Raw genomic sequence first — 16,737 nt, 5'->3', positions numbered from 1 at the left:
AAAAATGTTTTTTTTCCTTCCCATTTATATTGCACTTTCATCCTGAAAGACCCCAGAGCGGTTCACACATAGGATGGGACGGACACACTTGTCTTACCACTCCGTGCAGTGCGCACCAGGCCTGTAGGCACTACACTGCACAACCGACCTCACCAACTAATTTGAGGGGAACGTCATTTTGTACAAGCCCAGAATTAAATTTAGCCAGGATATCTGGGTCAACACCCAACATTCACAAATAATGCCACGGGAGTTGTACTGGTCAAGCAGTGAGGACCTCAGTTTAGCGTTTCGTCAAGGAGTCTGCATGGCCCATCCAAGGCCACGTGGCTTTCTCTGTTTACTCTAGTTTTCCACAAATACGCTGTCGAGGGCCGGGGGCTCCCAACACTGCCACTGGAGCTCTTCAATTAAACGAGTTCTGGATTGAACCGACTGGTTGCTTGGTTAGAATATGTGCGTTTTTATGTTTTGCAAAGAATATATTTATCTGACTTCCTCTTCAGTGTTTTTCAGCTCCACATTCTTATATAACCTGTAAGACTGTGAAGGCAGTGTGTACTAAACTCCCTCCCCTCCCTATATGCGGTGCTTGAAAATTTGAATGCGTTTATGTAGTATAAACCAAGACGGTGTCATGCGTGGTGGGGTCAAACAGGAAGTAAAATGTATTTATGTACGCCAGAGAGAGAGGGTTCGTTTTTTTCTGATTAATAGATTCAGTTTTAAAGCTAAATCAAGTTTCTAAATAAATAATGAAACCCACGGATGACGTGAGGTTGAATTGTACCGAGGATAGCAGGCAACGCTGGGCTAGCACTAGTTGTTGCAGTAACGTGGTCAGCCACTGGAAGGAGTTGCCGATTCAGTTTGATTGTTTCGATTTATTTTTTAATCCGACTGTAGTGAACAAAAACTGTAGTAATCCACACATTATACCTGAATTACTTTAAGGAATGACTTTATAAAACACGAGACAACGTCTGCACGTCCTGTACAGTTCTGAGCGTCCTGGCGCACTAAGACTGCCGTCGCATCATCCAGGTGGGGCTGCACATTGATGGTGGTGGGAGTCCCCATTACCTGTAAAGCGCTTTGAGTGGAGTGTCCAGAAAAGCGCTATATAAGTGTAAACAATTATTATTATTATTACAGTATATGTACGTAGATGGACCATCAACTTTACAAAAATATTTCGCATTAGTATTTTTCTTTTCTTTTCCCCAAACACAAAATGAATCACCAAAAGAGAGATGATTTACTTACAGTTAAAGACACTGTATAGAGTATATCACTTACCTGTGTGCTGTTGAATGTTTGCCTGAAAACAATGTATAATTACTATATATGTATCGTAGTTTTCATGTTTGATTATATGTTGTGCGTCTTTGAGCAGCTTTTATCTGATATGAAATTTCCAAGTACCGGTTAAGTCAGACCTTTGATATAGGTCCTTCAGACAAGGCATGTTTTTTATTTTGCTTTATGGTAATAATACTCTAGATTCTAAGGGTATTGTTTAAAAAAATACAAATGCCAATACAGAAGTTTCACATTTTATCCCAAAAGTTGCAACTGCTGAACTGTGGAAATCTGTGCTGAATATTCTCTAGTCCCTGTCACACATCTTATATACTGAAGTTGCATCTGTCTTTCTTTGTCCTAGAGCTTTGCTGGATTCCTGTTTTCATTTGGTTTCCAATAAAACTGCATTGGGAAACGATGTCATTTCTAAAATATGCACTTATGCTTCCAGGTTGACGCACTCCAAGCTTTTAAAGGGGTTTCCACAAAAACACGATGACATCATGTTGCTTGAGAAGTGAAATTTCCTTAGACCAAGGAAATTGGTCTAAGTTAGACCAAGCATTGTCAAGTCCTATTTAATCAAGGGGATGCAGGACTGGATGCAAATGACAAAAGTCTCATCTATTATAAGATCATTTTAAATTTGCTTGTAAAAATGTAGACTTTTGTTAAAGTTAGTTCTTTTTAAAATCAATGTGTTTCAGTACTATAAAATGAAAACAAAAACAGCTTTATAAAGAACCCACTGAAAAATAATAAGAACAGGGTGTTTCATTTTTAAATATTAATAAAGTAGGTTTTAAAAAGTTTAAAGTTTAAAGGTTCTATTTCTGCATTTTCTGTTTGTAAAATTGTGATTCATAGATTCAGCTGATCTGCAAAAAATAAGAAATTGATGTGACTAAGGTATGTGAAATTACACTTTAATATTCATTGAAAACAATACATTGTTGAGTCATTCAAGGCTGTACATTGCTAAACTCTACTATTAATGTCCCTGTAGTGTTTCACACAAAGTAAGATTCAATTTGTTGTGAATACAGAAATGTGTTTTCCTTTTAACTTATTTATTTTGGTAAAGTTTCACAAAAAACATTTTTAACAACCCTATTGGCTTATACTAATCAAATGGTTATGTATTAAAAAAACAATACCACTACAAGTTATGTAAGCTAATAAATTAAGAGAGGTTTATCTTTTCCAGGGCTTGGGTGAATAGCAGCACTTCAGTTAGCGAATTGAATCCCACATCTTTTCTTAGGCTTGTGAAGAAGAATTCTGGAGCCTAGCAGAAGAAAAACAGAAAGATACATTCAAATCACACAAGGGGCACAATTCAAAAGGGAATTAGCATTTAGCTTTTTTTCCAATGTTTTTTGTATGTTCCTGTTAAGCACAATTCTCTTTCGCCTCTAACAGTCTACAGCGATCTCTTCCTTTTCTGGTGAAAAATTTCATTTTGTATTTGAAGTTTTTTCTTTTAAGGAGCAAAATATTCTGCACAATGACTGCACCGTCCCATCAAGCAGCAGGCCAGGAGTGGAAGAGTGAAGTAGTGGAAAATCCCTATATATCAAATGTAAAATACTTTTGTGCTGAACTGACTGTTTAATGCATTAAGCTAAAGTGAAATAGGATCTTATTACAGATGCTTGCCTATGCCATGTACTGGCCCTGATGGGTAGGTGTGCTATCTCTTGCTGAGCTCAGCACACATGAGGCTTGACAGAATGAGTTAAAATGCAGCACAAGGTTTCAGTTAAGGCTGCATTGGACATTAAATGTTCACACCCTAAAGAACATGCTGGAAAGGTTTTCAACGGTGGGGTGTTCAAAGGCATTGAGGTTCCAGTCAAGGGAGCAGGTAGCCAGGCCCTGTCCATTATTAAAGACAACTATTACTGTTGTCATTATTAAAAATGAGAGAAGGAAAAAAATAAAAATAAAGAAGACATCCAAAGTTGGGGGGTGGAGGTGGGTTTCATAATAAAAGACAACTTTTACCTATGGTACCTGTGGAGAGTTAAGAAGGAGGAAGCAGAAAATCTGTGGAAAATACAGGGCATAGGACTGTGTCTCAACATCGTATGATGTTAAAAATCATGTAAGGAAAAATGGCATTTTTCATGGAAATTGGCGTCAACAAAGGTTTTGGAAGTGATTCAGAATGACATGTGAGTTCAGGCACCTGAGCATAAGCCTTATGTCTGTTAACCTAATTTCCTTAGATGTGTGCATATATGGTATATATAAGGTATTTATCATACTTAACAGTTTTCTCACTGTGTTTTTCTGTATTTGTGGAAAGAAAATGAAGTTCTTAAAAACGGAAGAACTGTGCTGGAGCACAACTGAGACAGGAAACTGAGGAGTGGAAAAGGATAAATAATGGCAGATAGAGATTATATTTTACCATTTATATCTGGTACATTTATTTGTGTGATAAAAAAGGGTTGGTAAAGAAAAACCACCAATGTATTCAAATGACATTGAAGTACAAACATGGTAGTTTTTTGTTTACTTTACTCATAACATATTAGAGGTCTATTTATAAAATCCAGTAAATTTTTAAAATGATGTCCATTGGGTTGTCATCACATTCATGAAGAATAAAACAACAAAAATTGGTATGTGTTTCAAAGTCTGCATTTTCAAGTTTCTTAACTTGCTCAGATATGTCAAATATGAATGTGGCAGTTATAAATGGGATAACCTATAAATGTAGCATTAAAATATTAATTTTGCTGACTAATTCAACCAGTAAAAACAAATATGTTAAAGCAGTTTGTAAGTGAACAAAAAGGAGTTTGCCATTTCAATTAGGAGCTAAATTACAAACCATTCCATGTCACATGTACACATTAATAACTTGCCTCTTTCCGCACCTTCTGAAGCTGATAAATCAATGCTCCATCATACTCTGCAAAGATTTCGAGGCAGAAATCCAGTTTGCTTTCTTTCAGCCATGTGGCAACATCTTTTTTTGTCCATTTGAGCACAGCAGGATCATTCCTACTGGTCATCGGGGGAATAGCATTTTTATCTACAGTGACATCACGTAAATAAAGACGTTATTATGCCCATCATTCAGTGTGTAGTTGTAAGTTTGAATTCAACATTGTATCTTCTAAGAAAATCCTTTCTGTGATATACTCACTATTCACTGGGTAAAGCATAAGAATTTTATTTTTCTTTCTTAATATGGTATGCAGTATCAATAATTTATAAGGTAATAGCTCCAATATGCAACTTCATGATAATGGCTTAAAATGTAATTTTAAATGATAAATTACAACCTTAAAAATTCTATATCCAACATCATAAGACCTCATTTATAACAACGTGTGACGGATGCATAATACCTGTTTGATACTACAATCAAACAAAATATTTTTTAAAAGTTTATATCAGCCTCCTGAATGCAGGCTGTGCTCCATGTGGGTTAGATGTTGGGTCATGTCACTAGCCAATTGTGACAGTGATTCCCCAAGTGGCCACACAGAAACAGCGTTCCCTTGTGGCTCCCTGGGCACTTGCAGGCATGTGGTGTTGCCTGTGAGTGACTTGCTTCTTCTCCTATCAAAACTCAGCCTCCAGGAAGGGCAGTGGTGCCTGTGTCATATTTTAAGAGATAAGGGGCCTTAAGGTGGGCAGGTCAGAGGAGTCTGACCACACTTCCTTCTTTTCCCCTGTGTGCCACTGAAGGTTTTCTAACCAGAGAAACTTCATTTCCAGTCATTTTCCTGCAACTTTCACAGTTGAATAAAATCCTCATTGGCCCTTAACTTGGAAACAGTGGGAATTCATGCCAATTAAGGCAGTTTATTCAATTCATTTATAATTAATAACTAATAATTAACAACTTCATTCAAAGTCGCATGGCTCTACAGAAGCAATTAACTATTTCCCAACTTACACCCATGTCAGCTGTTTTAAGAAAATAAAGTTCTTAAACTTACACTCATTAGACTGCATTAAACGGTCTACTCAAATTTTCTCACAACTGAGCAAAGGTTTCATACATTTTATTCACCAGCTAGGAGATCCCTTAGGATTCAATTTTATTTGATCCTAAGCCAAAGACCCAAGAGCTAAAGTGACCGAACTTCATTGAACTAACTTGGTAACATGACTTTGAGAAACCTGGGGATTTGGGCTTTCTTGGATTTGATGGCAACTCTAATTTCCTGTGTTACTATCTGCCTTTGGAAAAAAGAAATGAGCTGGGTTGCTTAAAGGTCACATTATTGGCAGACAAAAGAAAATGAGTCAAACTTCCCTGACACTTAGCTGACTTCTCTGTTGGAGGCTTGTTTTGTCTCTCAAGACCAGAAATTGGACAGCATTTGTTAAACAGAAAGTCATATAGTTACATGTCGTAAGACAAAGGAAGTATCTCCTGCATTTGCTGAAAGATTGAAGGCAGCACTTACTAAGAACTACATTTGATTTCATTGGTGTGTACGTTTCAATCTCCTTTATCAGTTGGCTGATGCTCTCTTCAAAATTACTGTCATTACTGAAGTCAATCCACAGTTTAGCTCCCAATAAAGCCCCAAGCCAACCATCTGGCCTGTAATTCTTTTCCATCATGAGGGGAATGATTTGTTTTCTTAACTGGAAAGTGTATTCTGCCTCTGCAAATAAAAGCAAGATCTGCTGAGTTACACGTGGAAGATCACAGAGGAAGGTAATGGTTTGGCCTCGTTGCAGAATTCACACGTGGGAAGATAACAGACTCCACCAAAAACCTCAAACGCACACGTGTGGTAAACTTTTTTAATCTGTGTACACAAAACACTCTTTAGCTGGGATCCAATGCTCGTCTGTTTCAATGCAGAGAAACAGACCTGTTGTGTTTATTTAATTTACGGGACAGGGTCTTGGCATCATTTCACAGATGGGGGTTCTCCTCTCAGCAAAACTAAGCAATCAATTTCGGTTTCTGTTTTCTCTGAATGGGACAGATCAAGGTCACCCCAAGCATTTTCAGAGGGTTATCAGACCACACAAAGCAGTGTGTTTTGTGTACAAAAGCACCATCAAGGTACTTTAATTTTATTCTAACATATCACAAATGATTTCAAAGACAAAAACGGTGAACGGACACAATATTAATAAGTATTTAACAGTGCTTGTCTTGAAAAGATACTGTACTTCCTTTAATTGTAATTTTGAGATTTTAAATGTGTATCTTTTTGTTTTTAAAGGCCAGTTTTAACTTATTATGCTAAAAGAACTTAATTATAATATGACTTACTAAACACTTATATATGTAGTTTACGTACAATGTTTTCATTAATGATGGCCCTCTGTTTCTACTACCCTGATACTGCAAGGTGTTGTACCTGTTCTGCAGCTTGGACTCTCTTTGTACTTGGAAGAGATGCAGATTAAGACAGCATAAGCCTGCTCAACAGCCTCAGCCATAGCCTGCAGTGTAGAGCCAGCCATCTGCTCCACATCCATCCACAACCTTAAGCCACTGTTCTGTAATTAATCAGAAGTCTGTTCTATCACATGAGAAATGGACAGCACTGTTGCCAAAGCAATGTATCGATGTATAAAAAGAGGCATTCAATCACAGCATGGGTTTATGAAAGGTTTGTCTTAAACTGAAGACCTCAATTTTTACATCTCTTTAGTGTTTCAGTGTATTCCAGCAATTGTTTGCATTAAACAACGTTTTCCCAAACTGGAATTGTGAGTCTGCCTTCCTGATACGGGAGAAGAAAGTGATCTGAAAATCATCCACTAACTTCCTGTCAGTGCAGGGATATGAATGTATATTAACTCAGCTGTGGTTTCTCACTGCCGCCTGCATTAATCATATTTATACAGGTTATTTATATGCTATTCACATCACAAGAATTGTTCATATGCTTATAATGAATGTATGAATTATTTTTCTTGTAAACAGTTTGAGAGTTATATCTTATTCACCTGACAGTGTAAATCTGAGACAGAGATAAAGATTTTTTTTATCGGACACAAAAAATGTAAATATTATATTCAGGTTACTGTCATGAATGTCGGAAGGGACGAACCGTGGAGAGGCAGGAGAGCGGAAAAAGACCCTATGCGAAGCAGCAGAACGGGGAGTTAGCCCGGGCTCAGCAGTGCAAAGAGTTCTGGAGCGGCGGCCTGGTGCTAGGCGGGTCTCAGGACATCCAAACATCAATCCTGAGCCAAGCAGAATAAGTGACCCGGAAATATATAGCCCCAGAGAGAGAGACACCGGAAGGAGAGCAAAGCACAGGAAACTAGGGACAGGACAGAGTAGGAATGCCCTCTGGCTACAGAAGGCGTGACAGTTACCTTAAAGGTTATGTTACCTTTGTCTCAACATTAGCATAAAAACATTAAAAAGGCTAATCTTTTATTTTTTTACTAATTTATTTGTACACTGCAGTCCAACCTATTCTAAAAATGTAAATCAAACCAGACAGACATGTTGGTAAATATGTAAATTATCAAAATTTTCAAAATATTCAACCAACCTGCAGTCTTTTATTGACTTTCAGCATGGTTTTTTGGTTGTCCCACTGGTAACTTATCATTATGTGTCCCAAAGTCTGTCCTGCTGTAAAACAAACATTATTTACAAAACAACCTAGCTTTACCAAAAAAATAAATAAGATTTGTGCCTTTTCATCCGAGTACAGTATGATAGTATCAATCCATCCATTGTTTGACCTGATCATTGATTGCCTGATCTCATCAGAGGTTCTAACCAAGGCTGGGCCTGGTTAGCATTTTAACATGCGGAAAACAGACCTCAAAGGAAAACCAGGTAAGTGATGTGGGTGGACCAGTAGGTGAAATTTGTGAGAGCCCTAGGTTGGTCCAGGTTCCTGTATATTTAAGTCTAAAATGTAATTAGATCTTCATGAAAGTCTTTAGCCTAACCACAAATGCATACTATAGATTTGAGTGATTTGATTGAAATACTAATAAAACAACAGTGAATATTCTCTTAGGAATATGTCTATGATCCCTTGGATTCAGTAACAGGTGACACCTCCTTGAGCATACCAATCACTTCAGCTAGAAGCTTCCTGCAACTGTATATCAATCTTTCACACTGGCTTTAAGGAATTCTGGCACATTTTTCCTTATAGAACTGTTGCATGTCGGTGATATTTGAGGATTGTCTTGCAAGAATATGTGTCCTATCATAACATTTTTATGGGGTTTAGGTCTGAACTTGTACTTGCAATTGCAATTTTTTCAGCCATTTTGTTATGGTGTGCTTGTGTGCTCAGGATCATTGTCTTGCGCCGTGACCCACGTCGGGCTCAACTTCAGCTGATGAATGCATGACATTCATCCTGACATTTTCCAGAATTAGCTTTTTGCAGAAATTGTTCATCAATGCCAAATCCATGCTTTTGTCCGTGATGGTGAGCTGTTCAGCCCCTGAGGCAGGAAGGCAAATAAGCTCTAATCCATGATACTCCCACCACCATATCTGACAGCGGAGATGATGTTCTTCTGTTGGAAGACATTTTTCTTGTTCTGATGGTTTCTGCCACACAAAAGTATACACCTGTCACTGTGGTCATGAATCTTTTCTGTTTGTCAGTGGATAGATGTAGTCCCAGTTGTTGGGAAATGGTATTGCAACAACCTCCAATCAACTATTCTTTTTCTAAGGTCCTCTGACATTTCTGTAGGTCAGTGCATAACATGGTTCCACTAGGTTATATGGGGAAGACCAAGCTGAGAGTTAATCTGACCATTATTCAGGACACGGCTGCACAAACTAAGACCTTGTTTAATTGTTATCTAACGATTTAACCACCTGATTCTAATTATTCTGGTAACTATGCAGGTTGAGAATGTCAATTGCAAATAAAAGGGAGGGTCAGCCATTTATACAGTGCCCCTGGAGCAGTTGGGGTTAAGGGCCTTACTCAGGAGCCCAACAGAGTAGGATTCCTCTGCCAGCCGTGGGATTTGAACCAGCAACCTTCCAGACACAGGCACAGATCCTTAGCCACAGCGCCACTGCTCCACCCAGGTGGGGGTGGGGGGGGCTGCACTTCAGTGGTGGATAAAATTAGATGAACCCCCCTCCTATATGTGAAGTGATATGGGGTTCTTTGGAATAAAAAAAGCAATATAGAAAAAAAAATTACTACTGATTCTAAAATAGCATTTGCTGTAGTGTGCAGCAAATGTTAAGGTACAGTATATGGTCTGTAAAACAGGTTAATGTACCTGACTGAGAACTGTTATTTTCCTTGTTTTTTGATTTTTCTTCAGCTTGCTTTCCAATGACCCACTTTGCCCCATGGGCAGTATTACGAACTGCTTTGTTCTTATCTTTAGAGAGGCTCTCCAGCAGCTTCATAAGACTCTCATCTATGAAATAAAACACCATTATAAATGTAAATTTCTAAGTGCAAACCTCTCTTATTCTGCAATACTAATATTAACTACAAAAAAAAAATATATTTTTTGTGTGAGACAGTTGTATGCATACAGTACCAGGAAAAAATGATCTTGCATTTTCAGAATAAATTATAGAAATGTAATTTATTCTTAAATGTAGGATGATGACAGCCACTATAATTAATGGTTAAAACCAGAAATAGTTGCAATTACTATATCATTTGTAACAATTTAGATACCAGTAATTAATTTAAAAAGAGAAGCAACTAACTGCTTGAGAACAGATATTATTTGCAGTAATATAACACAAGAATATTACTTCATGAAACAGATGGTAGATTTTTAAATGCCTTTAAGTAGTACTATGGATTTCTGTGTTAGGACAATACTTCATTTTCCTGTTTTATTACTTTGCTCAAAATCTCAGGAATGAAAAGAGTGTGTGATACAGAACGTTATCTTGCTGACTTACTCACTTTCTCCCATCTCATCTCGTATTGACGCATCAAAGGCAAGCTGCCAAACAACTTTGGCTGCAAATAACTTGTCCTGACTGTTTTTGCTTTCCATCATCCCCATTAACACTGGAAGAGCTCCAGATCTGAATATCTAGGAAACATATAATATCAATAGGATGATAACATGCTGACTGACACAATGGTACAGAGGTTAGCATTGCTGCTTTGTAGTGTTGGGCCCCAGGGTCCAATTCCTGACCTGGAGAACTATCTGCTTGGTGTTTGTATGTTCTCCCTGTGTCTGCATGGGTCTTCAAAAGGTGCTCTGGTTTCCTACCACACAATTTGAAGATACTAGTAGGTTAGATGGCTTCTGGGAAAAATGGACCTGGTGTGACTGTGTTGGTGTCTGTCTGCCCTGCAGTGGACTGGTGTCCCTTCTGTTGCTTGCTGGGATAGACTCTGGCTCCCCCAAGACACTGAATTGGGTGAAGCTGTTATAAAATGGATGGATGATGATGTGCTGTATTTTTAAAAAATAGAGAATTAGAGAAAAAGAAGAGCAATGGTAATATTTTGATCAATTTCAAAATTCTCAAACTAAATCATAAGGGGGTTTCTCTGTTGTACTTAAATGAGATATGCTGAATGTCTTTCTTACAGCATTGTATTGTTACATGAATTAGCATTGTATTGTAAATATAATCGCAAAAAGAGAGCTAGCTTTCATGAACGTTTTGACTAACTAGTGTTGACTGAATTCATTTTAAAGTGCATATTGTTATTTTACATCACTGCTTATCACAACCAGTGGGACCAGTGATTAAGGCTTAAATTTCTCTCATAGATACAAAAGTTGTTTCTCATAATAATCCTGAATGTTTTAACTAACCTTAAAGAATATTGGGAAAAGGCATTAGGCCAAGACAGAGAGAACTGTAACACTGTTGTTAGCAAAATATCCAAATATTTTTTAGATTTAAATAACTCTTAATTTGTTCAAATAAACTGCATCTAGGCAAATACAATTTGAGAAAAACAAAATGTGTGAGGGTGGGGTAAATTTAAGTGGAAACATTAATGACAAAACAGCCAAATGGTTCATAATCTTTCTTCACATCTAATTACACAAGCATATCATGCTTTGACTCTCACTTAAGAAACTGGATGAGATGCTTCTGAATGTAAATAATCTTGTAACTGGGAAAGCGTCTAAGTCTGTAGTCTGAAAGCAACTGGCAGATGGTTTCTCAGGATGGAGTACTGATGACAGCACTGAGGATTTCTATCCCACAATTGCATACTAACCCCTCACATTGCTGGAAACCCACTTGAGACAAACAGCTTGTCTGTCACCAGTATGCTGGGACTGAGAATGTGATCATGAATAAAGAACAAATAAGGGCAGTATCAAATATGCGAGTTTACTGAAATAATGCTATTTTTTAGCAAAGCTTGTTCTGAACCTTGCCTGATTCCTTATATTTTTTTACCAATTGAATTGCAATTCATTTTGTTCTTGGTCAGCATGTGTTGAAACTATAACTTATGTTTAGGCCATTTCTCAAACAACATTATGCGCTCATATTCCTAGGGCATTCATATTTTTTTTCCTTTTTGATGCATGGAGTAATGCTTTCAAATGAATTTTGGAAATTCAGAACATATTCTCAGTATATTTTATGAAAGGATTTGGTTTAATCTCTTTAATTTGAAGTTTTTTTCTTTTACCTTTTCCTTATTCTTCTCACAAGTTGCAATGAGGGACAAACCTTCCGCAATTTCAGAAGCTCTGTATCCACAACACCGTTGGTCTTTGGAATCTAAAGCCCCCTGGAGTATTTTTACCATGATTTCCACAGCACCTGAAAGAATTACAAGCATACTATATTCTGTACACTTCAATATTATAACAGCATCTCTTCTCGTATTGCACAACACTGAGAGGATACAGCAACAAAGCAGGCACAGCTGCTTCACAAAATAGTCTGCCACCTGATTCATCCATGAGCACATCTGATTCATCCTCATCAATGATGTAACCCAGTAGCATGATAGACACCACTTTGAGCAGTCCATCATCCACTCTAGTGTAATAGGCGATTTTCCCAACCCCTCTGTCCTGTCGGAGAAGAGGCCTATTCTCAGGAACCTTGGCAAGATTGTGTAGAGTACAGAGGGAAGCCTTCAGAAGATACTTCACATTCTGGAAAACACATAGTTTATTATTTAGGATTTCCTTTTAAAACAACATACAGTATACATTTCTATAGAGAGGGTCAGGTGGGAAACTGCCTCAGTGTGTGGGGTGCAAAGAAACAAGTAGAGGTTAATCCCTTACCACTGTTTTTCGGAAAGAAAGACTATGGCTGATGTGGGACCAATAGCAGAAACATGGTGCTCTTTTATCATATTCATATTCAGTGTGGACTTAATTTCTATTTGTTCCAGTATATAAAACATACAGTACATTCTGAGAAGCACTAAAAATGCAGACAATCCTATAGTGGTTCCAATACTCATTTGCTGCATTTTTAAGCCTCTTAGAATATATGTTGCTCATTGCAACAGATGAGACAACCACAGCTTTAAAAAGGAGAACATGAAAATCCCCACCTTTTCTTCTTGTTTACTCTTGTAGGGCTCATGATCAAGGACTGCCACCAAGTATTTAATAAGTCCTAGTTTACCTAGCTCCTCTCCTGCAAGTTGAAGGAAAATAGCAATGCAGTGAAATGTAGGTTATTATTCTGACCACGAGCGTCCTTTCAATATACTTGGTGTTCCTCGTTTACCAAGGAGTTTTACGTTTTTTGTACCCGTAACAAATAGAGTGAAAGGTATGTCTATATTCTTATATAATTCTAGGAATACGAAGAAGCAGTTAAATATTTTTGTAATTGACAACTTGCTAGGTTTTGAAAGTACTGGATAGAATATTTTAGGGTATTCTGCAAAATTACACTTAAAAAAACACCTAATCTTAGAATGGCCCATTTATCTTACCTCTCTGTCCCAGATCTACAGACACTATATACACACGTTAAGAAGGAAAAAAGTGAAACAAAAGGTCTGAGTCATTAGTTGAATAAAGGCGCTTTTTAAAAATTGCTTTTTTTTGCCTTACCCACATGTCTTTAAAACAATGAACTCATTATGATTCCAAACATTTAAACAAACTTCACTTACCAAACAGCAGACTTGCGTCACTGTAGTTCCATATTGAGTTTAATGTATAGTAAGCAGGAAACCACACAGAATTAGAAGTGAAGAAGCCGATGTCGGAAAGTGTAATGAATATTTTAACAAGCAATTCTACAAGGAGACAAAACAAAACACCAATTTTAACCACACCCAGCTTAAAACCCTCTTAAATTTGAAAGATTGAAAGATGTTGTCTTAACTTCTATAGTTTTCAAATAAGATCTGACATATCACCAAATAAGGTTTTTTATTCGTTTTACCAACAAAATTTATTTTAATATATCAACCGTTATCTGCATTTGCTCACCATTTAGTCCAATTCAGGGTCACAGGCGAGCTGGAGCCTATCCCAGCAAACAATGGACGCAAGGCAGGGTACACCCTGGAGGGGATGCCAGCCACACACACAGACGCACACTTCCAAGGCCAATTTTCCCCAAAAGACAAATAACCTACCAGCATTTTTTTAGACTGCTGGAGGAAACTAGAACATCCGGAGGAAACCCACACAAACATGGGGACGACATACAAACTCCATGATGGTTGTCTGTCGTGTCTGACGATGACGGCTGTCCTTCGTGCAGCTCATCTGTTTGGAAGAGCTGTATTTTAAGTGGGAAAGCCGTTGCACTGGGGCAGTGCCGCTCTCTCGACCTCAGAAGCCTGGGTCCAGCGGTACGAGTAGTCGTTGCGACTGGAGACTTCCTTGGTTGCAGTGGATGGCCACCATGCCTTTCTGTGCCTCGTCATGCCCTTCGCTTTCCATGGAGCGTTGCAACAGTATAGTGTCCCATCACACCATGCTGGGGCATTTGGACCCACACAGGCCGCAGAGTGACAAACTCCATATTTAACATTAATTAACTTTTACAAGTGACAGAAACCCAGGTCTGTAATTGAACCCTGGGCCCAAGCACTGTGAGGCATCAATGCCAGCGTGTCGCCCATATTTAATAATGGCATACACAAAAAAAGAAACATTACCTGGTATTATTTAACGACGGTGGGGCAGTTTGAAACAGTTTACAATAGTGATGCACTACCTACGATACAGGACAGCTGCTGGAACTGTTACTGCATTGTAAATCTGACCATAATCTCAGGTAATTTCATTACCTGCCCCTCCTTCCCTGACCAGCAGGTCTGCCAGCTCACGGCGACTCCCGTCATCTTTGTTTTGGAAATACAACATGCAAAGATTTTTGAGAAGGTCTCTGGTTTCGTCATTGTTGTAACTGCGAACACAGTTCGACATTTTGGCTGCTTAGTGTTTTACCGACACCTACGTCCTCAAGTAAGAGAAAACGAACGAAACGAAAGACAATATGTTTTCTTCCTAAATAGACAAATTACTAACGAAAAAAACAGCTATATCCAGCTATACGGGTAATTATATATTGGGAATTGAATTATATTGTAACGCATACGGCCTCCATTGCTTGCGAGAGCTGGCTTACCAGAGCGGTGACGTCACCGCCCTTCCCTGTGGATAGCAGGGACCGCAGCCATCAGGCTGACGGGAGACTTCCCTTTGGCTCAACAGGCTGGGTACCTGTTGAGTGACACCAGTGGCCTGGGTTTGAGTCCCCGATGGTGGGGGGGCCGACCTGATGCGGCAGCGGCGAGGGTACCCACGTGAACCCCGTAGCGTTACAATATATATATAGTTCGAACCCATTAGTTTCTTGCATTTATTTTAAAAACTGGTCGGCAAAAACAAGTATATATTAAAAGTATAAAATGAAACATACAAACCTCTGCAGATCTTTAAGAGATTTTAGAATAGATTCCGTCATACTGTGTATAGTTTTAAACGGATTTCTTCATAGCAATACTGATGTTTGCAAGAAAACCTGCAGAACAATTATGCTCTGTTGAAAGAAGATACAATTAAAAAATAAAAGTTTAATTTCACGATGAAAAGTAAAAATAAAAAACAAACTTCGTTTTGCGGTGGAGCCTCTTCGGGCGCAAGATAACGCCATAAAAATTAACTACGTTAAAAAAAAGACATGAATTTCAAAGTTACAGTGTAGGTGTTTAATTATTGCATGCATTTCAAGTTTTCTGACCTTTTCAACCCACGATGGTATGTTTAAAAGTAGCTCTTATGAAGCAGGAACAAAAGCCGGATTTCTATTAAGGTGGATGGAAATTTCTAATTTGAATACAGCCATTAAAAATAGAAATAATGTCTAAAAGATGAAAATGGCGGCTTAAAATGCAAAAATGGGTTCAGAGTTTTGTACTATTTCAATTTTTCATGTACAAGGATTTAATACAGTCACGTTCAAAAATATATAAAAAAAACATTTTAAGAGATTCTGTTCCAACATGCACGTATCAAAAACGCTGGAATCACAGCAAAAGTTCGGTTACCTGCGAGATGTCTTGTCATGCAAACATATTTGTTTCCCTAAAACTGCACCTAGCAACATTTCTCTTTAGACGCTAACCTGTTTTTTTACCTTTTGCGGATATCATGTCCCTTGTTGTACAGCTAAATGAGGCATGCGTGTATTTAACTCATTGTATTGCATATCACCCACACTAACAAGGTGACAGCTGAAGAGCTATTCGAATTCAGCATAATAGTATAGACTCACGTTAAATGTTCTGCTCCATCGTATACTTTTTAACAGTAATTATAATTCTTATAAAAATACTATATTTGAATGTTACGATTGTTTCACACAGTACAGATGAAAGGCGTGTGCATCTTTTTCTGCAATTTCCTTCACGGGATCAATAAAGTATCTATCTATCTTTAAAAATAAAAAATAAAGTAATTGAGAATAAATCGGACTTTGTGAGTTTTTTTTCTGTATGGATTTTTCTAAACGAGTGCTTTTCCCTTAGCAATTTGAAGTAAGACTTTGTAAAAGTGAATCAATTTTGAAAATATTTTCTCAGGTTTCGATTTAAGTGTCACTGGCGTGGGAAAAAAAACTGGATTATTTGATTTAATGGTAATGAATGATGTCTCATTTCTTCCAACCTGAAAAGTGAACCGTCCGCCCCTTTCTCTGTCCGTACCTGTTAAGGAGACACCTCGAGACCCATGAAGTTCAGGTACGATTTTATCCGTTCATATTTGTAGGAACATTACTGAAGAAGAAATTTCCTATAAAGAAATTTGTTTTTTTTTAAGTATCAATACACTTTAGAAACGATAGATATTCTCTTAAAACAATAAAGAGAACATTACACAATTCTTTTGGAATGTACCCTGCGTCCAAAAGTGCTGTATAACTTGTTGTCACAGAAATGCCAGCAGGCGGTGTGACTTCTAACAGGAGAAAAAAACTCATTTTCGTTCAGCACTACAAATCCCATGAGCCTGTGGAAATTGCAACCGCTCGCTGAATCA

At 37.9% G+C, this 16,737-nt stretch overlaps 1 protein-coding gene across 4 annotated transcripts; it reads right to left on the bottom strand.

Moving 5' to 3' along the window:
• Nucleotides 1–2,215: 2,215 nt before the first annotated feature.
• LOC148659004 (uncharacterized) lies at nt 2,216–16,672 on the bottom strand. Of its 4 annotated transcripts, none has more exons than XM_088640889.1 (14): nt 16,404–16,672; nt 15,123–15,238; nt 14,484–14,602; nt 13,353–13,478; nt 12,780–12,865; nt 12,159–12,369; nt 11,895–12,028; nt 10,182–10,314; nt 9,532–9,675; nt 7,809–7,891; nt 6,657–6,798; nt 5,742–5,945; nt 4,194–4,351; nt 2,216–2,593 (listed from the first exon to the last, which is right to left on the bottom strand). In XM_088640889.1, exons 2-14 carry the CDS (start codon nt 15,161–15,163, stop codon nt 2,489–2,491), a joined length of 1,686 nt encoding a protein of 561 aa, XP_088497015.1. In that variant the 5' UTR covers nt 15,164–15,238; nt 16,404–16,672; the 3' UTR covers nt 2,216–2,488. The 4 variants fall into 4 exon arrangements, with proteins under 4 accessions (XP_088497015.1, XP_088497014.1, XP_088497012.1 ...); XM_088640888.1 differs by having other exon boundaries at nt 4,182–4,351; nt 7,809–7,888; nt 16,404–16,670; XM_088640886.1 differs by having other exon boundaries at nt 4,182–4,351; nt 16,404–16,669.
• Between the last annotated feature and the right edge of the window lie 65 nt (nt 16,673–16,737).

The sequence above is a fragment of the Lepisosteus platostomus genome, chromosome 7 (assembly GCF_059453375.1).
Source record: "Lepisosteus platostomus isolate fLepPlt1 chromosome 7, fLepPlt1.hap1, whole genome shotgun sequence".
In the NCBI taxonomy this organism is placed as follows: Eukaryota; Metazoa; Chordata; class Actinopteri; order Semionotiformes; family Lepisosteidae; genus Lepisosteus; species Lepisosteus platostomus.
Note: the sequence above shows the minus strand (reverse complement) of the source record. Positions and strands in the feature narration are given on the sequence as shown.